The sequence below is a fragment of the Ahaetulla prasina genome, chromosome 4 (genome assembly GCF_028640845.1).
Source record: "Ahaetulla prasina isolate Xishuangbanna chromosome 4, ASM2864084v1, whole genome shotgun sequence".
NCBI classification, from domain to species: domain Eukaryota; kingdom Metazoa; phylum Chordata; class Lepidosauria; order Squamata; family Colubridae; genus Ahaetulla; species Ahaetulla prasina.
This window is the reverse complement of record NC_080542.1, coordinates 19,933,956-19,959,070: the sequence shown is the minus strand read 5'-3', so window position 1 is coordinate 19,959,070 and position 25,115 is coordinate 19,933,956. Positions and strand designations below refer to the sequence as shown.

The 25,115-nt window shown below is 44.6% G+C and overlaps 1 protein-coding gene across 2 annotated transcripts; it reads left to right on the top strand.

Annotated features, from left to right (window-relative positions):
• The first annotated feature begins 5,489 nt into the window (after window positions 1-5,489).
• On the top strand, window positions 5,490-23,793 carry ARMC5 (armadillo repeat containing 5). 2 transcript variants are annotated; one of them, XM_058182012.1, is made up of 7 exons: window positions 5,490-5,998; window positions 8,770-8,877; window positions 10,319-11,153; window positions 13,920-15,166; window positions 17,244-17,376; window positions 18,357-18,861; window positions 20,125-23,793. In XM_058182012.1, the coding sequence occupies exons 1-7, from the start codon at window positions 5,644-5,646 to the stop codon at window positions 20,203-20,205; spliced, it is 3,264 nt and encodes a 1,087-aa protein (XP_058037995.1). In that variant the 5' UTR covers window positions 5,490-5,643; the 3' UTR covers window positions 20,206-23,793. The 2 variants fall into 2 exon arrangements, with proteins under 2 accessions (XP_058037995.1, XP_058037994.1); XM_058182011.1 differs by having other exon boundaries at window positions 5,491-5,998; window positions 18,357-23,793.
• Window positions 23,794-25,115: the final 1,322 nt, after the last annotated feature.

The window sequence follows — 25,115 nt, the reverse complement described above, 5'->3', positions numbered from 1 at the left end:
CTGGTAAATATGAACCAGTTGGCAAACATCTGAATTTTGATCTCGTGACCGCGGGGATGCTTCAATTGATATAAGGGTGAAAAACGGCCATAAGTCACTTTTTTTACTGCCGTTGTAACTTTGAATGGTCACTAAATGAACTGTTGTAAGTCGAGGGCTACTATCCGTACGTGCCAAGGACCCAAATTTTGCTTATGTGACTGTGGGAATGCTGCTATGCTCGTAAGTGTGAGGATGCATCATAAGTCACTTTTTTCAGTGACTTATGACTGAATGTTTATAAGTTGAGGACTAACAAGTGTGGCCACCACAGCATCTATGCTATTGCCTAGCCTGGTCTTTCCGGTATGTTTTGCAGAAGTAATTTTAATAAAATGCACTTTTCTTACCTCTTTGATCCCTTGAGATGTTATCACATCTGAAGCAAGAACAATTATCCTCTTGTCTTTGTTGGGAATATGTGCAAAATATTGCACATATGGAGTGTGGGCTGCCGGAAGTGAGAACATGCACGCTCCAACCTGCCCCACTGCACCATCCAATTCTGGGATACATCAAGTGTCACTTGGAGAGGTAAATGAGTTGATTATGTACAAAATCGAGTGTGTGTAGGATTACTAATCAACCCATTACGGTTCCAGATGTTGGAAACGGGGATGAACAAAAGTTTTGGACCTGTAGCGCATCTGTAAGTTTAATTCAAAGATGATGGATAATTCAGGTGTGGAGGAAGCAGGTGGCCTGGATAAGAGAGGTGTATGTGAACATATCCTTCAACCTATATTCCTCTGTTTCTCTGAACTCGGTACAATGGTGGAGGAAGTTTGAAAAACAGGGCCCCGAAGCTCCATTCTTCTTTAATGTTTAGCCAACACTTGTTCCGATTGTCCAGCTGATAGGAATAACCTGATAAATGTGTTTTTAGGAAATGTGAGATTGTTCCCTCTTGGGGACACTCTGTCCCTCGCCACAATCTGATTTGCACATAGAGTAGTGGCTACAGGTTGTGGGAGTTTACACTGCAATCAACCTTCTGTTTACCAGCTTCAATGTCCTCCACATCCCTTCCACGGAGAAAGCCAAGATACCTCTAGATTTCCAGATGAGGCCAGTTCTCTCTCTACCAAGGAAACCAGAAAATGATCCCAGCAAGGGAGAGACCTCCACCAAGGAGATTGTTAGTGTCCTGGTATACCAGGATCCTTACTTTGACTCAGCAGTCTTTTGAGACAGGATATGAGTAGGAATAACAGAATACAGAAAATAGAATTGGAAGGGACCTTGGAGGTCTTCTAGCCCAACCATCTGCTCAGGCAAGAAATCCTGGCTTATACCATTTCAGAAAAAAAATGGTTGTCCAATCTCTTCTTAAAAACCTCAGGTGTAACTTTTCGAGGCTAGTTGTTCCACTGATTAATTGTTCTAAGTCTCAGGAAATTTCTCCTTAGTTCTAGGTTGCTTCTCTCCTTGATTAGTTTCCACCCATTGCTTCTTGTCCTGCCCTCAGGTGCTTTGACCCTTTCTTCTTTGTGGCATCCCCTTAGATATTGAAACACTGTTATCATGTCACCCCTAGTCCTTCTTTTCATTAGACTAGACGTACCCAATTCCTAGGGCTATAGAGAAATCAAATTGCAGGAGTTCACTAGAGAAGAATCTTTGTCCTGACAAAGTACTTTGGGTTCCTCAAAGTAAAGAAGGTGAGAACACATATGATCCTTGGCAATAATGTGCCAGATTGCACCACAAAAGTCTTCCTTCTTTTTTGTCTGTCTCTTTAAGCTTCCATCTGCCCTGTCTTGCTCTAAGACCTGAAATTTGAGGAAATGAAGCAAAGCCCACTTTCTTCTCCATTGAAGGGCATCATACTATAGGGACATAGTGACACGAATCACTCTAACCTTTGCTGTTTGCTTCTGTTAAAAATTGCTTGTGCGATTTTGCTATGGCTAGGAATTATTTGTTAGGAATTAATTCTGTAAACTTCGCTTGCTAAGAATTGTATCCTTTCCTTGTTATCTGGTTTCTCACTTCTGTTATTCGCTTCAAAGATAGGCACATCCTTGCAGACTAAATAAGAAAGAACACGGCTGCCTAGGAACACCCATCAAATACGTAAGAAGAGCAAGAAACACGCAGGGCTACAAAGAGTGCTCTGTAAGATAAAAAAAAAAGCATGGACAAAGGATGCTCCATAGATAAAGCAGGCAGAGACAGGGCCTGGACAAAAAGAATGCTTTGGAGATGCCCACGTTGGGTAACAAACTTTGTCTCTGATTGGTTAAAAATGGTTAAAAATGGGCATAAGAAGTACAACAGATTCTTTGAGGTCTCTTGAAGACCCGTCAATATCTCCATTGTCCGAGGGTCCCAAGTTACCTAAGTTGTCCTGAGGATGAAGAAGGCAGGATCCTGATGGTAGAAATAAAAATGAACTTTAAACAAATACATTTGATAGAGCTATATGTACCAAATGAAAAACAAGAAGAATTTTATGGGATACTACACAGAACAATCTTAAAACTGAGCTATGAAGATATATATATATATAATGGGCAATTTCAATGTGGCAGTTGATGTGGAGTTGGATTATAAAACAAGAAAGACAAATAAAAAAACCTAGAAAAATATTACCAAAATCCTTTTTTACATTCCAGAAGATAGGCTCAAGATATAGAAAGATCTTGATAGACTTGAACATTGGGCACTATCTAACAAAATGAAATTCAACAGTGAAAAAAGTAAGGTTCTACATTTAGGCCAAAAAAATAAAATGCACAGGTACCGTATATGTGGTACCTTGCTCAAAAGTAGTAACTGTGAGAGGGATTTTGCAGTCCTAGTGGACAACCATTTAGATATGAGCCAGCAGTGTGCAGCAGCTGTTAAAAAAGCCAACACAGTTCTGGGCTGCATAAACAGAGGGATAGAATCAAGATCACGTGACGTGTTAATACCACTTTATAATGCCTTGGTAAGGCCACACTTGGAATATTGCATTCAGTTTTGGTCGCCACGATGTAAAAAAGATGTTGAGACTCTAGAAAGAGTGCAGAGAAGAGCAACAAAGATGATTAGGGGACTGGAGGCTAAAACATATGAAGAACGGTTGCAAGAACTCGGTATGCCTAGTTTAATGAAAAGAAGGACTAGGGAAGACATGATAGCAGTGTTCCAATATCTCAGGGGTTGCCACAAAGAAGAGGGAGTCAAACTATTCTCCAAAGCACCTGAGGGTAGAACAAGAAGCAATGGATGGAAACTAATTAAGGAGAGAAGCAACCTAGAACTAAGGAGAAATTTCCTGACAGTTAGAACAATTAATCAGTGGAACAACTTGCCTGCAGAAGTTGTAAATGCTCCAAAACTGGAAATTTTTAAGAAAATGTTGGATAACAATTTGTCTGAAATGGTGTAGGGTTTCCTGCCTGGGCAGGGGATTGGACTAGAAGACCTCCAAGGTCCCTTCCAACTCTGTTGTTGTTGTTGTTGTTATTGTTGTTATTATTATTGTTGTTATGTTAAATGAATCTGACTTTGCTTCTGAATGTCGCAAAAGATGATCGTGTGACCCCGGGACATTGCAGCAATGAGTCAGTTGTCAAGTGTCTGAATTTTGATTATGTGACCATGGAAATGCTGCAGGGATCATAAGTGTGAAACAGTTATGAGTCACTTTTGTCAGTGCTGGTAACTTCGAATAGTAATTATATGAACTGTTTTAAGACAAGTTGAAAGTCTGTTGTATTAACAAAGCATTGGGTTGCTTTTGTTGTGGTCCCCCAGCAGCCTGCAGAGCTGGCAACGAAGTTAGACAGCAATGAGGCTGAAGAAGAACATGGGCCAGCCTTGGAGGCTGGGGAAGGCCCGTGTCAGAGGCAGAGGTGAGGCCAGGGCCATCAGGGAGTGATGTGCGGACTCCAGAGCCTCCAGAGGCTGACAATAGTGAGGCAGAGGAACAGGAGGAACACGCATGAAAAGAGCTGCCAGAAGGCAAGAGCAACTAAAGCAAGAGGACGACTCGGGAGTAAGGCCAAGAGATGATTGGCCCCTCCCATAAAGCTTAAAAGACCAGCGACAGGGTTTGGGCTCTTTGCCGGAAAAGGCTGATAGCTTTGTCTTATTGCATGTTTCATATCAGTGTCTTCTGAACTTTTGCCAAGAAAGGCCTTTGGCAGTTTGCCTAATTAGATCAAAGTTGGTGATAAGACTGAGGAATTGTGTTGGGAGGAATTTGCTTTGATTTAGTTTGGACTACGCTGACTACGCTGAGAATGAGTTAATTCTCAGCTGTTCTAATAAAATTTGTTTGTTTTTACACTTACTGAGTTTCCTACTACCTACTTGGGCCTGGGTTACAAAAGCTTTTTGGTGATTTTCTGAGGTGCTTTCTCGCTCTGTATGATGGTAGGACCTGCTTAGGTAACCAATCTTAATTTTATTCAATTTTTTTCTTCCCAGTCTCATATCATGCAAATGTGTGAGTTCAACGTCAATCAGTTCCCTGATCATCCAATAGTCTGTGGAGAGGAATGCTGGCTGATTTGAGCTTTAAATTTTTGAAGGTAGGTCTGTCTTCTTTTTAAGCATTCGTTTTAAAATTTTGCTTACAGTGTTCTATACATCATTGTCAGTGGTGGGATTCAAATAATTTAACAACAGTTCTTTTCCCTAATGCTTTCTTCCAACAACCAGTTCACCAAACTGCTCAGAAAGTTAACAAGCCGTTCTCCCTAAGTGGTGCGAACTGGCTGAATCCCACCACTGATCATTGTGCATGTTACATAATTTGACTGCAATTTAAACGCAAAGCCTAGTACAGAAATGCCTTATGCTTCAAAGCAGCATTAAATATTAATATAAAATGTTTATTATAAAATAAAATTAAAAATTAAATTTTATTGATAAAATTAAGAAATATTAACGCGTTTGTGTTTGAATCTTGCAACAGGTTCCCAAAAAGTAGTAGCGCGTAAGTGCATAAGTGCACTAACGTTGCCTATCGTCCCTGTCATTGCATTTTTATTCTTTTATTCTTATTTTCGTTTTTGTTTGACAAATTCTAATAAATAAATAAAATAAACTGATACGCACTTTTTCCAGAACACGAAAAATCATTTTAAAAATACTAGCCTAACAGTAAAACTACTACTCCCAAAATGCAGTTTTCCGCTCCACTCCTCCCATTTTTTTGACAAGACCACGTACTCAAAGGGAGCTGTAGGACCGGGGTCTCCAACCTTGGCAACTTTAAGACTTGTGGACTTGAACTCCCAGAATTCCTCAGCTAGCTTTGCTGGGAGTTGAATTCGGGGAGTTGGTCCACAAGTCTTAAAGTTGCCAAGGTTGGAGACCCCTGTTGTAGGATACGGTTTAGTTCCCGTCATCCTTTGCTCTACACGTTCACGCCTGTCATTTGCTGGCGAATAGCCCTATGGAAGTTGCGGTCCTTCCTGTTAACGCTGTTTATCACGAAGGGCGAGGAAGGAACTACAACTACCGTCATGCATCACTCCTTCCCCAGCCAAGCTTGGAACTGTGCGATCTATCCCGGGACTGACAGCCTCGCCCCTTTTGTCTTGGAGGGGAGGACTACAGTTCCCGGCGTGCCTCGGGCCCCCGCCCTTTGATGTTTACCCCGCTATGGCACTTAGGAAGGGGATTCTCCCCAAGATGGCGGCTCCTGCTTTAAGGGGTTCGGGAAGTGGAGCCTGCACCCCCACCGGCTCCCTAGATTATTGCCTGACCCAGCTGCAGAGAGGGACCGAGCCAGGGCTGGGGAAGGCCTTGTTGGCCCTCAGGACCCAGCACATCAAGGCAGCAGGAGGCATTGCCCGTTTCAGGAGCCACGGGGGACTGGCGCCACTTTTGGGGATCCTCTCCGGCTCCCCGCGATCGCGCCGCACTTTGGATCTCGCCCTCAGCATCCTGGGCAACTGCTGCACCGAAGGAGGCAGCCGCATCCAAGTGCGCGAACTTGGGGCGATCCCGCCGTTAGGTAAGTGCAAAAAGTGTGTGTGGGGGGGCAGAATGGGGAGGCGGTTATGACTAAAGAATTAAGTTAAGAATTAATTAAGTAAGTTAAGAATTAAGAATTAATTACATTAAGAAAAGTAAGATCATGGCATCCGGCCCTCTCAATTCCTGGCAAATAGATGGGGAAGAAATGAAGGTAATGACAGATTTTATTTTCCTGGGCTCCAAGATCTCCACAGATGGGGACTGCAGCCAAGAAATTTAAAAACGCTTGCTCCTGGGGAGGAAAGCTATGGCAAATCTAGACAGCGTACTAAAAAGCAGAGACATCACCCTGCCAACAAAAGTGTGTATAGTCAAGGCTTTGGTTTTCCCAGTTGCAATGTATGGCTGTGAAAGTTGGACCATAAGGAAGGCTGAGCACCGAACAATGGAGGCTTTTGAACTCTGGTGCTGGAGAAGACTCCTGCAAGTCCCTTGGACTGCAAGGTGAACAAACAAGTCAGTTCTAGAGGAGATCAACCCTGACTGCTCTCTAGAAGGCCAGATCCTGAAGATGAAACTGAAATACTTTGGCCACCTAATGAGAAGGAAGGACTCACTGCAGAAGAACCTAATGCTGGGAAAGATTGAGGGCAAAAGAAGAAGGGGACGACAGAGAACAAGGTGGCTGGATGGAGTCACTGAAGCAGTAGGCATTAGCTTAAATGGGCTCCAGAGGATGGTAGAGGACAGGAAGGCCTGGAGGAAAATTGTCCATGGGGTTGCGATGGGTCGGACATGACTTTGCAACTAACAACAACAAATGATTAAAGAAGTACCCCTTACACACACACACACACACACACACACACACACACACACACACACGGATTTCTGGAAGGGTGGGGCTGTTTCAACATTTCCCATCCGAGTCTGATGCGTGGACATGTCTTGGATTTCAACTGCCAGGATTCCCAGTCAGGAAGGCCAATGGTTGAGCTGCATTGGGAATTATGGGAGTTGAAGTCCGCAGCATTGGGAAGGGCATCTCACCTGGCCAAGGAGTGAAGATACAGCCTTGATGGGGGGAAGGGAGAAGCCTTGCGCTCATCAAGCCAATGTCAGTTTTGGAAGGCAATTTTCTTTTTCCTTCTTAACTATCACATATTTTAGCTGGGGAAGTTGGGAGGGGGTTGTTATTGGAGCAGTAGAAAGTTAGTCATAACAACATTCTGTATTCAAGGACTTTTGCCTGCGTCTGAAGCAGACTGCCTGAAGATTGTATCCAATTGAGTGTGAAGAGTTGATTAGACAACGTGATGAACTTGTGGGTGCGGGGCAGGGCTGTGTCAACTGGGTGTGGAAAACCTGAAGCTTTCCATTTCCCAGCTGTGCCAACATGACATCTCTAATAAATCGAAACTTTGAGGAACCTCAAGCCTCAGAGCTTTATTTCTTGTATGTGGGGCTTCTTTCTCAAATCAGGACGCCCATGGGGGGTGGGGGGAGAAGGGAAATCAGTTTTATGAGACATGTTCTTAAATCGGAAAGTGTGTATAACCTTTGGATTCAAAGGATGATAACCTCAAAAGGGACTTAAGGATGTTGGAAGTGGGCAAGCTGAATTCTCAGGTTCCCCCCCACCCCCTTAATCTTAGAGAGGATTTCAGCTAGAAGTAACTCATTTCTTAAACTTGCAATATTAAGGATTTAAAACCATGCCAATCTGAGCCTTGTGTAAAGGCCCGGACTGTAGAACATCCCTAAAACTGGGAGCATCTCAAGTTAGATTTGTGATGGTTTCATGTGCTAAAATGTTTGCCTAGAATCCTTAAAAAATCACAGCTAAACTATGCCTAGGTTTGTAACTTGAGTCTGCAGTTCCTTTACTTGGCACGCCATCTGCTTGTTAATATTGTGAATATCACAGCTTCGTCCTTTGAAATGGAAGGACGGGAAAAATGGAAAGCTAGCTATTCATGGTTTCAAGCCAGCAAAAACAAGTTTAGGTTCTATTAATATTTATCTTTTGATTTTATCAGACTCTCCTTGATGCCAAGTTATGAGGCTATGCTAAGTACTTTTTGTTTGGATAACTAAATGCCTGCAAGAATTGGCTAATAGATGATTTTTGAATTGGAGCTTATACTAGTACATGCCCTACCAGTGAAAAGATCTCATAAGTGCATGTATACTCAGCATGGAAGGAAATTGCAACTTTTCCAGAAATATCTAGCATCACATAGCACTTGGTATAATATGTAAAATGTAGGAAGCTGTTATTTATCTTTAAATTAGATGTATATCTTGCTTTTTATTTTTTTACAGCTTAAGCCAGCATACATAATGCTATTTCCGCCAATTTTCCCCATGAGTAATAGGCCTGTGAGATGGGTTCAGCTGAGAAAGAGGGACTGGCCAGAACCTACCCAGCTTACTTTTTTTACCTAAGGAAAGACTAGAACTCACAATCTCCCAGATTTTAACCTACACCAAACTGGTTCTTGAAACTGGTGTTTTTTAGAAGCTGATATTCTATAACAAGGGTCTCCAACCTTGGGAACTTTAAGACTTGTGGACTTTAACTCCCAGGATTCCCACAATGAATTGGATTGGCATCTGATAGCAAGTGTTGCCCATCCTAGAGATACCTGCAAAAAGTGATTAAAAAGCTAAATGCATTATTGTTTGAAGTGCCACGAGACTCTTCCCCCCCTGCCCCCGCCAGCTAAGACAGCTACTTCTCTGAAAGATGTGGTTTTACAGATGGCTTATCAAATTGCAACCTTTCCCTACTTTCTCTGTTTCTAGTTACTATCCTGAAGTCACTTGCTGTGGAAAGTATCCTGAATCGGACAGCACGGGCACTCGGCAACTTGGCTATAGACTCAGAAAATTGCCAGGCCATCCATGAAGCAGGTGGATAGGGGCTGGGTGGGGAAGTGGGCAGGATTTATTTAAGTGTAGAACTGAGATTTGTAGCATGTGTATGTATTTATACACACAACTTGTTTACCAATAACTCAGTCAATGATGTTCAAAGTTACAACCATGCTGAAAAAGGAGACTTGTGACCACTTCTCAAAGTTGTGGCTGTTGCCACTTCCTTGAGATCACATGATTGCAATTTGGGTGTTTTGACAACTGATAAACGTTTACAGTGATTGCAGCATCCCATAGTCATGTGATCACCCTTTTGCGGCCTTCACGGCTGGCTTCCAATGAGCAAAGTCATTGGGGAAGCCAGCAGGAAGCTGTTAAATCAGAGTCACTTGACATTGTCTTTAATCATTGCAGGGGATTTCCTTAATGACAGCAGCTGAAATTGATGTAAGTTGACATGGTCACATAATGTCACACTTAATGACCATGCCACTTAACAACAGATTGTGGTTGGTGAGTATCTGTGACTTAGGAGGTATTATCTATCTTGCTCACCCACTTAAATGGTTAAAGGGCACTTTAAGTTTATTTTCTAACATTGTTAGTTGGACTTTCTCCTCTTCCCTTTCTCCATTGTGAACAGACACACACACAGAGAGAGAAAAGTTAAGAGCTATTAATTGCTTAGACAACACGGCACGGTGGATAAAGGTTCTTTTTTCAGCAGTATCACTCACTCTCAGACTAATTTATTTCCCCACATTCTCAACTGTCCCTTACAAATATGCAGATAATTATTCAATTCTATTGTATATCTTTAGCATGTCTAATATGCTTGGCTATTCTGAGGGCTTGAAATAGTAAAAAAAAATTACATTTTATATATTCTGTTAATAACACTTGATGCAAATTCTAAAGGGCATCATACATATTTAAAAATTCCTTAGTGTAATTCATTTAACATAGTAAAACCTTTGCAATACAGGTAGTCCTCAACCTACAATCATAATTTATGCTCAGAATTTATGTTGCTGAGTGAGACATTTAAGTGGGCTTTGCCCCATTTTGCAAATTTTCTGGCCACATTTGTTAAGTGAATCACTGCAGTTGTTAAATTAGTGGCATGGTTGTTCATTGGCTTCCCCATGGACTTTGCTTGTCAGGTCACCAAAGGTGGCCACATGACTCCTGGACATTACAACTGTCATAGATATGAGTCTATTGCCAAGCATCTAGGTTTTGATCACATGTCCATGGGGATACTACAACAATCATGAGTGTGAAAACTGATCATAAGTCACTTTTTAAAAACTTTTAAAACTTTGAATGGTCATTAAATGAACTGTTGTAAGTCGAGGACTGCCTGTCATTTGAGACAACTGGAAATAGGTCTGACTCATGTTTAGACTATGTAGGATCTTGTCCCCGGCTTCTCTTCCTTGCCATTTTCTCACTGCCCGAATATTTTCCCTTACAGGAGCTGTTCCCCAACTAATCCAGGTCCTCACCACCTCCCAGGACAGTGAATGCTTGCAGAGCGTGATCAGGGCCATTCGCTATTTGGCTGATACTCCTGCTCATCGTCTAGTGCTGGTCCAGCAGGGGGCAGTCCGTCCCATAGCGGAGCGCCTGACTTCCTCCCTGGAGGACAGGGCCCTGATTGCAGCCGCGGTGCGTGCCCTCGTGGAGCTCTCAAAGGGCTGCAGTCGTGACTGTGCGGAGCAGTTCAGCTTGGGAGGCGGGATAGCGCCTCTTGTGGCCTTAGCCAGCCATGAGAAACAGGTGGTACAGGAATCGGCCGTTGAGGTCCTGGCCAACCTCTGTCTGCAAGGCATGGTGAGGCCAGCTATCGGCAACGCTGGGGGAGTGGAGTTGTTAGTGCGGGAGATCCAACGCCGGAGGAGAGCCAGAGCGCATGGGGTCTCCCTCCATCCGTTGGTGAAAGCTTTGTGCCTCCTGTGCCGCGAGGCGGTTAATCGGAGCCGGGTGCGTGAGATCGGAGGACTAGAGTTACTGATCTCCATCTTGCGGGATCGAGGTCATAGCTATTCGCATGCTCGGGTGGTGGTGGCTTTCGTGGCCTTTTTCTATGACGAGGAAGCCCTGGAGATGCTGCAGGCCGGAGGACTGGTGCCCTTGCTGGTTGGCAGGCTGGCAGCCCAGAGCCAGTGGGCAGGCCAGGAACAAGTGGAAGAGGAAGAAGAAGAACAGGAAGATGAGAAAGACGCAGCGTCATTTGACTTCCCTGCTGAGGGGCGGCGAGGAGAGCAGGCCTTACCAGGAGCAGAGAGTTCCAGCTTTCAGAGCCTCAGGTAAATTTGGTTTTAGCTTGGAGGCCATCTGGGTGCAGGGACTGTTCAACAGCTTTAGATGGGTTGGATTACAAAGTCAGATGTGTTGGGTCTGCTGACTCATAGCCATTGGCCAAATTGGGTCCTTGGGTCCAATAAGAAGCATTGTACAGATAGTCCTCGACCACAACCGAGTCCAAAATTTATGTTGTTAAGTGACATATTTGTTAAGTTAGTAAAAGGGTTGTTAAGTGAATCTGACTTCCCCATTGACTTTATTTGTCAGAAGGTGACAAAGGGGGATCACATGACACCAGAACACTGCAATCACCATAAACATGAATCGGTTCACCAGCACCTGAATTTTGATCACATGACCATGGGGATGTTGCAGCGGTCATAATGCTGCAACGTTCAGTGCTGTTGTAACTTTGGACGGTCACTAAGTGCACTGTTTGTAAGTCAAGAACCACCTGTGTGCCAATGCTCTGAACCAGTATCGCAGTGGAAAAGGAGGTTTATAAATCAGAGATGGATGGGGTTAAGTTTGAAAAGCTGCCAAAAATGTGCTTACATTCTGAAGCCCATTTGGGAAATGGACAGTAAACATGAGCAGACAATAAAAAAGGAAAAACTCAGCATCGATTCTTCAGATTTTTAGCACATATGCAAATAAAGGACAGTTGTTTATTTTGCATATCCTAATGCAATTCTAAATTGCATTAACAGAGGGATTTAGTCAAGATCACGTGAAGTCTTAATACCACCCTATAAAGCCTAAGTAAGACCAAACCTAGAATACTGCATCCAGTTTTTGTCACTGCGCTATTAAAAAAAAAGATGTTGAGGTTCTAGAAAGAGTGCAAAGAAGAACAACCAGGATGATTAGACTAAAACATTCGATGAACTGGGCATAGCTAGTCTAGTGAAGAGAAGAACCACGGGAGACTTGATAGTGGTGTTCCAATATTTGAGGGGTTGCCACAGAGAGGAAGGGGTCAAGCTATTTTCCAAAGCACCTGAAGATCAGACAAGGAATGATAGATGGAAACTGATCAAGGAGGGATTCAACCTGAAAATAAGGAGAAATTTTCTAGCAGAACAATCAGCCAATGGAACAGCCTGCCTTCGGAAATTGTGGCAGCTTCATCACTGCAGGCTTTCAAGAAAAGGTTGGACTGCCGGTGTAGGGTCTCCTGCTTGGGTGGGGGGTTGGCAGTAGAGACCTAGATGACCTACAAGGTCCCTTCCAACTCTGTTATTCTGTTTTGTTCTGTTCTGTTCTGTTATTCGGATATCCGATCCTGGGATTTCCTAAACTGGAATTCTAGAAAAGCCCTGGCAAACTGAAAAACACAGAAATATCCAAATAAGGACTGGGTGGGCAGTAGAGGTAAGCAGAGCTGGGCAGCTGACCTTCTCTGATTGCTGCCAGCTCTGCAGAGTTACTTCTGCATTCTTCGTATAAAGTTAACCTGGTTTATAGATCCAGCTGTTTGTTTTCCTTTTAATGGGAAGTTGAATTTCTCTTAATTTGGGGCCCCCTATTTGATTTACTCGTGAAAACACTTTGGCAGATGAAAATGCCTACCATGTGAAGCTAAGCATAATTAGGCCTGGTTGATACTTGGATGGAAGACTGGCAGAAAATACCAGGCCTATTCCAAGTATTTGGAAATTTTCAAAAAAACATCCAGAAGCCCTAGAGGTGTCTATGAAGTCACCAGGAGTCGAGTTCAGTTTGAAGGGGCTTAGTCCTTGACTTACATGGATTCCTTTAGTGACCACTGGCATAGAGTTAATGGCACTGAAAAAAGTGACTTGCAACAACTGGTCCTCGCACTTATGACTGTCACAATGCCCCCTGGGTCCCATGATCAAATTTTGGACCATCTGGCATCCTGCATGCATTTAAGATCTTTGTGGCATCTTGGAGTCATGTGATCAATATCTGCAACCTTCCCCGCTACCTTCAGACGAGCGCAGTCCAGAGGTGAGCCTTACATAATTTAACAATCAGTTCACCCAGCACTGAAAATGTGAGTGCACGTGCCTTCTGCACTTGCGTGTGGCCTTGTGCACATGCACTTTGCTTGCACGTGCAACTTAAAGAACATAGCGCGTGGCTTAAAAAACGTAGCTAAATAGGACAGTATAGTGCTAGGGTGCGTGGGTAGGCTGACCCCCAGGTTGCAACTACCAGTTTGCCTGAACTCGTCTGAACTGGCTGAATCCCACCACTGGCGAAGTCAATAGGGGAAGCCAGACTTGCTTAACAACCATATGATTCATTTAACAGTTGGAATGAATTGCTTATCAACTTGGGTAAGAAGTTTGTAAAATTGTGCATGACTCATTTAACAAGTGCCTTATTTAGCAATGGAAATTCTGGTCCCTGGCTGGAGAATTCTGGAAGTTGAAGTTCACATATCTTACAAGTTGCCAAGATTGAGAATACACTGCATTGTAATAACATGAAAATTCAGTGTGCTATAAACCAGTGGGCTTTGTGCCCTGAATGGCTTGGCACACCTTTCATTACTTTTCCACCAGGCATGGATGGCCTGTGACGGCATCGCTCTGCAGAAGGACAATCTTCTGACTTGCTAATTTGGATAATTGAAAAATTTGCAGTTGAGGGATTTCAACTGTACAAGCTGTACACAGTTTTTGTTCCAGTGCTTTTTAGCCAAATATGCTCTTCTCCCCATTCCAGATCCCCCCCCCCATCATGTATATATTTCAAAGCTTATTCTTCTATGTCTTTCTTCTTTGTCCCCAATGCAGATCCTGGCTTATCTCAGAAGGTTATATTTCCAGTCCAGGAGATCTTTCTCCCCAATGGTCTCCTGACACCACCCTTTCTGAGTTGGAGGCCCAAGGAGAGATTAGTCCCAGGCAAGAACTGCAAGATGAATCTCTAGCACATAGCACATCTGGGAGGAAAACCCATTCTAGAGCTGAATCGCCTGATTTTTTACATTCTCCTTTCTTGGATTTGCCTCTTAGGGGGCAACCTGGCCTTTCAGAGTCTTCAAACTCAGCAACAAAAGGCAGAATTCTTCCAGATCACAAACTCAATCCTGCAGCGGTATCTTTGTCGACTGAATCTGAAAACTTCCACCCAGAATCTGACTTGAAGGTCCCACATTCAGAGGGGAATAAAAAGGGAAAAACAGATGGAGCCAAGAAGCTGCCAAAAGAGCTGGCAATGTCAGAACTGGCAAATTTAGAGGAGGTTCTCCCTAGAGATGATACCTTGCAGCTGCCTTGTTTAGCCACGTCAGAGGAAATGCCAAATTCAGGAAAAATAGATGGACGAGCTGAACAGTCCCCTTGGGTTACCTTGGTAGCCGTCCAGAACAACCCTGGGCCCAGTAACTCCAACTCCATTCCGTTGATCATGATTCCAAGCAATAGTGACAGAATCCAGCTGTCACCAGGGCCTGTTGCCAAATCCCCGATCAAAAAGGAGGCATGCTCGGTCCCTCCGAAGCTGAATGTTCAGGCTCTCCCAACTTCTCCGGAGGAGTACAAGATGCCTACCTCTTATTGGAAACGGCGCACCAAGCTCCGCTCCTCCTCGGAGCAAAGCACACCACCACCTCAGGGCTCGTGCCCTGTCCTCGAGGATTCATCTCCCTGCCTCTCCTTGACCCTGCCACTCTCTTTTTCTCCCCACGTGGGTGACCCAGACCTCCATGCTCCAGAAGCACCAGCCCTGCTCCTCCTTTCCCGCTTTTCTCAAGCCGAAGATCCTAGTCGGAGTCTGGTGACGCCAGACACGCTGCAAGGACTCTTGCGTTACATCACCGGGAGTCCTTCCCCTTCCTCCCGCTGCCTTCGGCTGCTCCATCGTCTCACCTGCAATCCGGCTTGCCTGGAAGCCTTCGTGCGCTCCCACGGGCCCTCACTCATCAGGGCTTGGTTGATTCTGGGTGTGTCCCCTGAGCAAGCCGCTACCGCCATCACTGGGGAAGCTGAGGAAGACGAGACAAGCGATTTGGGTGATCCCAGGAGATTCAAGGAACTTGGTGTGTTGTGTGTGTTATCGCAAGAGTTTAGGACAATCTGTGACTGATGTATGATTCCCTTTATTCCAGCCAACATGCTTCCTTAGCTTAAAATTAGTCCTTGACTTAACAACCACAGTTGAGCCCAAAGTTTCTGTTGTTAAGCGAGACAGTAAGTGAGTTTTGCCCTGTTTTGCAAGCTTTCTTGCCACAGTTGTTAAGTGAATCACTGCAGTTGTTAAGTTAGTAACACAGTTGTTAAGTGAATCTGTTTTCCCCATTTGCTGGTCAGAAAGTCGCCAAAGGACACTGCAATAGTCATAAAGATGAGCCAGTTGCTAAGCATCTGAATTTTGACCACGGGACCATGGGGATGCTGTAGTGGTCGTATCATAAGTCACATTTTTCAGTGCTGTTATAACTTTGAAAATAGTCACTAAATGAATGGTTGTAAGTTGAGGACTTCCTGTATAGGAGTTGGATGATTTAGACTACGTCCCTAGGTTGGGAAGGCTGTCCAGAATACTGTAATAGCAATAGCACTTAGACTTATATACCTCACAGTACTTTTTAACTTATATACCTCACAGTACTTTTTACAGCCTTCTCTAAAGCGGTTTACAGAGTCAGCCTGTTGCCCCCAACAATCTGGGTCCTCATTTCACCCGCCTCGAAGGATGGAAGGCTGAGTCAGTCTTGAGCCTGGTGAGATTTGAACTGCCAAATTGCAGGCAGCCGGCAGTCAGCAGAGGTAGCCTGATGTGCAAGGCAGGTAGTTTACAGCAGTTCGTTTAGCAACAATTCATAGTTACAATGGCCCTAAAAAGAGCGGCTTATGACAATTTTTCACACTTATGACTGTTGCAACATCCCTGTTGTCACAGGATCAAAATTCAGATGCTTGACAGCTGACTCATGACAGTTGCAATGTCCCGTGATCCTCGTTTGCAACCTTCTGACAAGCCAAGTCGATGTGGAAGCCAGATTCACTTACCCATCATGTGACTCATTGAACATCGGTGATTAATAACAGTGGCAAACAGGGCAAAACTCGCTTAACAACTGTCTCATTTGGCAAGAGAAATGTTGGGCTCCATTCTGGTCGTAAGTTGAGGACTATCTGTATTGGAGTCGATATTGGTCCAATTGCTAAGCAAGACAGTTGTTAAGTAAGTTCGTATCCATTTTACTATCTTTTGCCGTGGTTTTTAGGTGAATCACTGAATTTATTAAGTGAAACATGTCATTAAATGAATCTGGCTTGCACTATTGACTTTGCTGGTCAGAAACTCCCTAGAAAGGTTGCAAATGGCAATCCCAGGACCCTAGGATGCTGCAACCATCATAAATGTGACTGGGGATACTGCAACGGTCGTAAGTGTGAGAACTGGTCCTAAGTCACTTTTTCAGTGCTGTCGTAACTTTGAACAGTCATTAAACGAATCGTTGTAAGTAGAGAACTTCTGACACCAGTGGCTTTCACATTGGGGATCTTCTCATCTCTCGCTTTCTGCCCTAATGTCCTACCTCACTGGACCTTTGATATTGGGGCAGCCATTGATAGAGATTGGGGTTTCCAAATTTGGCAACTTTAAGCCAGCATGGCTGGCTGGGGAATTCTGGGAGTTGAAGTCCACAGGTCTTCCAGTTGCTAAGTTTGGAGACCCTTGATCCATACTGAAGTACTGGCACTCCTGATCTCTTGTTACTATTACAGGTGATGCTATCGACCAAGATTCAGTGGGTCTTGGTGACGGGATGGGCAATGGGCAGCTGTTCCAGATGTTGAGCTGCAGTTCTCATTGACCTCTTGTCTGTGATCATGGTGGCTATAGCCGATCTGGGGTTGGTTCACCAGCGTGGAATGGGGAACATTATTTCCCTTATTGTTTTTCAGTTGAGAGATTAACTGCAATCAGTAAAATAGGTCTCTTGAGCTTAGTGGAGCAGGAAGAGAAATGGAAAAAAAAAACCTTTAAGTTAGTAGGACATATTGATTTACCTACACTATTGGTTGCTATTCTTCCCAATCAGTACAGCTTATCATTTTAGATGAAGACGCTGCATCTAACCCACTTGCCTTTTCCCTGCTCCATAGGAGAGGCGCTACTGATGAACCTCTGCGTGCAGGCAGAGTCCCCCTTTGGCGTGGGGGTTCTCACTCATATGCTGCTGTCGGGCTCTGAATCGGAACAAGCAGCCTCTGCACTAGCACTGCCCCTCATCTGCCGGTGAGTTGCGCACCAGAAGAGGCCTCAAACCGGACTCTGGAGGCAAAACATTTCCGTGGGTGGGTGGGTGGTCAAACTGGCAGCAAACTTTTGGAATGAGACACAGGCTGCATTCACAGGACTCACTTAAAGACCCAGCAGACACTTATCCTAGGTCAGGGGTGTTCAAAGTTGATTTCATTGAGGCCACATCAGGGTTGTGTTTGACCTCGAGGGGGCCGGGGTGGGCTGGCCTGAGCACTCTGCCAGTGAAAATGGGCTCCCGAGTTCTGTTTTCAGCCGCAATGACCTTCTGCCACCCTTTGCCAGTGAAAACAGACCGCGTGGCCCCCCGAGCTCCGTTTTCACTGGCAGAGGGCGGCAAGAGGCTGTTGTGGCTGAAAATGGAGCTCCATTTTCGATTGCAGAGGGCCGGTTTTTTTTGTTTGTTTCTAGGATGGCCCTGTGGGCCAGATCTAAGCACCCCGCAGGCCGTATCCGCCCCCCAGGTCTTGAGTTTGACACCCCTGCCCTAGGTCAATGTTAACCTGGGTGTTCTTTTTGTGGTTGAGTATCATGTGAACCCAATCTATTTTGTTCAGGAGATAGTTCAAGATAACAGAGAACACAAATAATATGGGACTGAGCCGTTGCATGTGGCTGTCTTGGATTTTCTATTGATCCCCAGAAGTTTAAACATTGGGGGGCTTAGTGGCTGTGGAACCTCAAAGCTACGTTCATGCTGCTTATCCTCAAATGGATGAGATCCACCCATTAAACGGTGGGAGATTTTTGAAAGAGGCAGTGATGTGGGAGGCAACTTGGTTAATGCTGGAAGTACAATCTCACAGAAACCGGAAGATGATGGGAGAAGGTTGCATTCTACCTGAGGCTGCTCCAAATTTGGGGGGAAATATTGTCAGGAGTGGGAGGGGGGAGAGAAAGGAGACTGAGTTGCAACAGGTGGCAATACTCTTCACTGTGTTTTTTCTCTGCTGCAGAAAAGATTCTGTTTGTCGGAAGCTGCTGGTGGGCGCCTCTGGCCTGCGGATCTTGCTAGGCGTCCTGGTGCGGGACCCTGACCCCTATTTTGTCTTCTATACCTCCGACGCTCTCTCCCTCCTCCTGAGCTCCCAAGCTCTGTCTCCTGCTTCTGTGTCGTCTCCTGCTTCTGTGTCATCTCCTGCCTTGAAACGGCCTCGCCTGGATTCTCCACAGCTTTGCCCTTACTCTCGCATCATGGAGGAAGGTTGGGCTGACTTGTTCTTCCAGCTGGACTCTGGCTGCAAGGTGCCCGCCGTGCGACAGGCAGTCAGCAACGCGTCTGAGGTCTTCCGGGCCATGCTGAGTGGAGGCTTCGCAGAGTCGTCCCACACCACTGTAACTCTCCACGACGTGTTGCCAGAACCTTTCCTGGCTGTGACCCATTTCCTCCATGGCTGTCGTGGCAAGCCCTGCCAGGTCTTGGGGAGGCCATTCCCCCTCGCTTTAGCAGAAGAAATCTTGGTGATTGCTGAACAGTATCTCCTCCCAGACCTCCAGGCCTTGGTGGATGAGGCGTTGTGCCAAGACACTCTCTGCCCTGGGACTCTCGGGGAGGTGTACAGACTGGCCGAGCAGCAGAACCGGCCCCGTCTCCTTTGGAATTGTGTGGTGTCTGTTTTCATCCGGGAGGGGTTGACCCCCACTCACCGAGCTGCTGCCCTGGCAGAGCTGCTCCGATCTGCTGCAGATCCCAGCAATTTAGCTGCCAAGCTGCTCGGTGTGGTGTTGGAGTCTCCATGGGGCAGTGGCTCGGAGGGCCAGCTAAGCTGACCGATGGGTCCCTCTGTCTCCTCTCTCCCAGTTCTTACACACAACTGAAGCACTGATGCTGTTGTGTATCGGGCAAGGGAGAGGACAGTTGGAGTGTTAAATGAATAAATGGGAAGGTACTCGGAAAAGGGAAGTCTGGGTCAGTGGATGGTTCTATAGTGGTCAGGACATTAGCCTAGCAGGGAGGAAGATGTGGGACCAGGTACTGTTTGATCAGTTGGGGATGAGGCTGGGGGCAGAAAGAGAGGGGCCTGGTATCAGAAATAAAATTTGCCTGCCAGCTGCTACACCACTCTTTCTTCATCTCTGTAACTTTAAGAGGGGTGGTCTTCAACTCTCTGAATTCTGGCTGGGAAATTCTGGGAGTTGAAGTCCACCCCTCTTAAAGTCACAGAGGTTGAGAAAAACCTAGACTAGTGCTAGACTAACCAACATAGGTAGAAGCCATAAACTCTATTCAGAGTTCTTCATGAATTCTTCCTGTCAGAAAGGGACTCCTGCTTTTTGATTGGTCGAAACTCAAAGGAGGAGGAGTCTCGTTTTAACCAGGGGCCAGCTGTGAAAAGGGTCAGCTTTGAATATGTAGCCTATGGGGCAAGCCTGTTCTGGTGGTACTTAGGTTAGGAAACGAATCCCAGTCTCAGAATTGGAGATGTTTCTTCTTCACTGTACACAGGAAGGAGACATCAAGAGCGGGTGATTTTAGCAGAAGGAAACTGAGTCAGCAGGAGCCTCACAGGCACCTAAAGGAAGCTGCAGAGGTTGGGATGTTGTCTCCTTCCAGATGAGGCAAGAAAGCAGTTACCCCGAGAACTTGGTCTATAAAAAGGGGGAAAGCCCCAATTGTGCAGCTGGAACCATAAATGTATATGAACTGTTGTTGCGCATAGAGAAATACAGAGAAGCACGAAATGCTCAGAACGGCTGTGTAACTTGCCCTTATTTCCTCAACAGCACCTAAGGAAGACGGGGGCAGCTCTTCACAATTCACATTGGACACTCACTCTCGTGGATAGCCTGCAAAATCAAAATTGAAAACTGGTCGAGAGACCCCGTTGTGCAAATCTATCGAAGAATGTATTTCATTCCTCTCTTTCCTGTGGGATGGATACCGTGCTGCTGACTTTCGGCACAAAGTCCTCCGGGACACCCTGTCTCCGATCTGCTGAGTAAGCCAAGAGAGAGCTGATGGAATTTGCCTACCCTCTTAATGCCAGTTACGTCTCTTTGGATTGAATTGTGAGGCCTCTTGGCCTTGCTCCCACCCTCCCCTTCTTCGCCTTCCGATGCTGAGAACAGGAAACGCCTGTTTCTAACTGCATCCAGATGGTGTCCAGCATTGGAGAAGGGAGGGAGAAACCACTTCCTAAGAGCCTTGGTTTCTATAGGCCACATTTGTCTGGAATGGGGCAGGAGAAGGAGTCCTAATTTCCCCCCCCCTCTTTTTTTTTTTTTGAGGGTTAGGCTATCATCTGGCTATTCCACTCCTTTTTCTTTTTTTGCCATTCGTGGGCACATCCGGCAACAGCCAAGATAAGCAGTTTTCCCCCCACTGAGATAATGAGAGCGGATATTCTTACATTAGCTACTTCTTTCCTTGCTTCTAATGCAGCTTCAATGTAAGTGAGAAAATTCTCCTGCTTAGTATCCCTGGGGCTTCGTATTACGGAAGGCCAGAGGAGCCAGCCACCAGCGCTGGCAGCTGATTTCTCACAGAGCTGTCAGTATGGCACTGAAGCAAACCAGGTCATAAAACTTCTTTGCTTCTGAACCTATGTCCTTTGCCCAAAATTGGGGTAGGTGCACGTCTCTGCTTTTGTAACTCTTGCCAGTCCACACCAAGAGTGCATTCAGTCTTGCATAAGCCCTTGCTATAGCCAAAACGTGTCTTATGTGATCTCGCCAAAGACTTTATAAAATGATCCCTTTGGATTAGTTCTTACTCCCTGGAACAGTGTTTCTCAACTTTTGAGATATGTGGACTTCTGTCTCAGAATTCCCCAGCTGGCATGATGGTTAGGAAATTCTAGGAATTGAAGTCCACACTAATAGTCACCAATAGTGGTGACTGTGAGAGGGATCATGGAATCCTAGTGGACAACCATTTAAATACGAGCCAGCAGTGTGCTGCAGCTGCCAAAAAACCCAACACGGTTCTAGGCTGCATAAACAAAGGGATAAAATCAAGATCACATGAAGTGTTAATACCACTTTATAATGCTTTAGTAAGGCCACACTTGGATGTAAAAAATATGTTGAGACTAGAAAGAGTGCAGAGAAGAGCAACGAAGACGATTAGGGGACTTGAAGATAAAACATAAAGAACGGTTGCTGGAACTGGGTATCTCTACTCTGATGAAAAGAAGGACGAGGGGAGACATGATAGTAGTGTTCCAATATCTCAGGGGCTGCCACAAAGAAGAGGGAGTCAAGCTATTCTCCAAAGCACCTGAAGGTAGAACAAGAAGCAATGGGTGGAAACTAATCAAGGAGAGAAGCAACTTAGAACTAAGGAGAAATTTCCTGACAGAACAATGAATCAGTGGAACAACTTGCATCCAGAAGTTGTAAATGCTCCAACACTGGAAGTTTTTAAGAAGAGATTAGATAACAATTTATCTGAAGGTGTAGAGTTTCCTGCCTAAGCAGGGGGTTGGACTAGAAGACCTCCAAGGTCCCTTCCAACTATGTTATTCTATTCTATTTTTATTCTACATGTCTTAAAGTTGCTGAGGTTAAAATAAAAACAGTGCACGAAGATATTTGGGAAGTTGTTAACATGATATAGGTAGTCCTCAACTTATGACCATTTAGTGACTGAAGATACAATGGCACCGAAAAAAGTGACAACCGGCCCGATCACCTGAACAAAATTCAGATGTTTGGGCAACTGGTATGTATTAATACTGGTTGGAGCATCCCAGAATCACCTAATTGCCATTTGCAACCTTCCCAGCCAGGGAAACTGGATTTGTTTAATGATCCTCTGATTTGCTTAACAGTTTTTGCAAAAGAAAAAAAAAACCACAATAACAAGATTTGGGGAAATCTATTCGGATTAAACTTTTCTTGATTTAGGACCACAATTGGAACCAGATAATTCTGTTGCTAAGTTGCCCAATGGGGTATGCCTGATTTTACTGCCTTTTTTCCATGGTCATTAAGCGAATCTGGTTCCCCCCCCCCTTGAGTTTGCTCCTGAGAAGCCAGCTGGAAAGTCCCAAATGGCGATCACATGACCCCCAGAACCCTGCAACTATTGCAGATACATCCTGGTTGCCAAGTGCCCAAGTTCTGATCACGCGACCATGAAGACGTTAAGTGGGAGAACCAGACATAAGTCACTTTTTTCAGTGCTGTTGCAATTTCAAACCATTGCTAAACTAATGGTTGTAAATCAAGGATTACCTGTACACTCCAAAGCCAATACTGCATATTCAACATGAGTTGTACCCAAATGGGAGAAGGTAGCTTAGCTTTTCCATCTAGCCACCTTCCAGAGGTCAGAAGACAGAATCCATCACATCAAGTACATGCCAGAGCTGCAACAGAAAAGTTGTTACAAAACCTCTACTTTCTCTTAGTAACTAGAGATTAGGGTCTACAGCTGTGTCCTGAGAACTCTGAGCACACAAGCACACACAGACACATCCTTAGGAGGAGAAGGCTGCGTATCCTTGGCTTAGAAGACCTGGAATAGGCCCCCCCCTTTTTTTTTTTTACCTCAGGGCTCTCGGCTAACTGCTGTTAGATCTCACTGACAACATTTTGTGCACTTGCCATTTCTTGGTTTTCCTTTTTTACTTTCCGTGCACGTGTGTGTGTGTATTACTGTTCAATAGTGTCTGACTATCTGAAGGTGCCTAGACTAAGTCCTGCAAAGTTTTTCCATATCCAAAGTTTTTCATATCGCAAGATCTAAAATGGACAGTTAACATCAAAAACATCATTAAAAAAGGACAACAAAGACTGTTCTTTCTGCACCAACTCAGTAAGCTCAAACTGCCCAAAGAGCTGCTGATTCAGTTCTGCAGAGGAATTATTGAGTCTGTCATTTGCACCTCTATAACTGTCTGGTTCGGTTCTCCAACCCAACAAGAAAGACACAGACTTCAGAGGATAATTAGAACTGCAGAAAAAACAATTGCTACCAACCTGCCTTCCATTGAGGGCCAGTATACTGCACGAATCAAGAAGAGGGCCGTGAAAATATTTAAAGATCCCTCACGTCCTGGACATAAACTGTTTCAACTCCTACCATCAAAACAACACTATAGAGCACTGCACACCAGAACAACTAGACACAAGAACAGTTTTTTTCCCGAAGGCCATCACTTTGCTAAACAATTTTCTCAACACTGTTGAACTATTTACTAAATCTATACTACTATTAATCTTCTCATCATTTTTATCACCAATCTCTTTCCACTTATGACTGTCTGACTGTAACTTTTTGTTGCTATCATTAAGGGTTAAATTGTACCCTATGACCATCATTTGTGTTGTAAATGTACCTCGATGAATGTGTTTTTTTTTCTTTTTCTTTTATGTACACTTAGAGCATATGCACCAAAACAAATTCCTTATGTGTCCAATCACACTTGGCCAATAAATTCTATTCTGTTCTAAATTCTGTTCTGAAAGTAGTTCACCATTGCTTCCTTCCTAGGGCTGAGAGGAAGTGGCCAGCCCAAGGTGAAGACAAGCTGGCTTCATGGACTAGAACCGGATCCCAGAAAATGGTTTTTGGGGGGAGTCAACAGAATATGCAGAATGCAGATTTCGGTGTTTTTTTTAAAAAAAAACACAGGTGTTCAAATTTCAGGGGTGTCTTCCTGTTGATCATCAAATCATCCTGCCTCAGGGCTACATTAACATTCATATTTGATGATTTTTTCTCTCCTCTCTCATTTTCCAACTTTTGTTCCGATTCCCGCCCCCTCTTTGTATCTTGCCTTCATCCCCCTCCCCCCTCTGCAAATCCTCTGAGTCAAATCATTTCAATGGTTCAGTGACTAAATTCTCCTCATGATTCTCGGCTACACCCCAGCCAGGAATATTGTCATTCATAAAACCACTCCTTAACTCCCGAACTGCAAACCTCTTTCTCTGTTTTTTGGCATCCAGAATACCTACTGAGCCAAACAGATGTGATATCAGAACTGCTTAAATTGGATCTGCCTTATGGATGTCCAACATCTCTCTGGGGTGTCGGGACGTGAACCTCAAGAAGTGTGGGAAGGAAAGAAAGATGCCTGTGCAAATGGAGCTTGATTTAAGGTGTTTTTTCCCCCTGGAGCTGGAAATCTTTATTTTATAGAGAGTATTGTTCAATTGGAATTGAATACAGGTTTAATACAAGTAGTCTTTCACTTACCACCACAATTAAGCCCAAAATTTATGTTGCTAAGTGAAAAATACGTTCAGTGAGTTTTATCCCCGTTTTTGCAACTTTCTTTGCCACATTTGTTAAGTGACTCACTGCAGCTGTTGAATTAGTAACCCGGTTGTTAAGTGAATCTGGCTTCTTGGTTGACTTCGCTTGTCAGAAGGTTGCAAAAAGATGATCAAGTGACCCCAGGACGCTGCAAACCCTCATAAGTGCAAGTCAGTTGTCAAGCATCCGAATGTAAATCATGGGGATATTGCCACGGTTGTAAATGCGAAAAATAATCATAATTCACCTTTTTCAGTGGTGTCACTTAGAACAGCCACTAAGTGAACTGTTGTAAGTTGAGAACTACCAGTACTTCTCTCTCATCCTTAACTCTCATTGACACTGTTTGTGGCTACCATTCCATATTAATATATCCACACAGTGCTAGTTTCTCTTAACCATTAAGGATTGCCTTCTTCAGTTGGCAAAAGGGAGCTGAAAAAGCCACTTTGTTTCATGGGAATCCGTCTCTATGCTTGACACACGTTTCTTGTCACAGAATGGACTT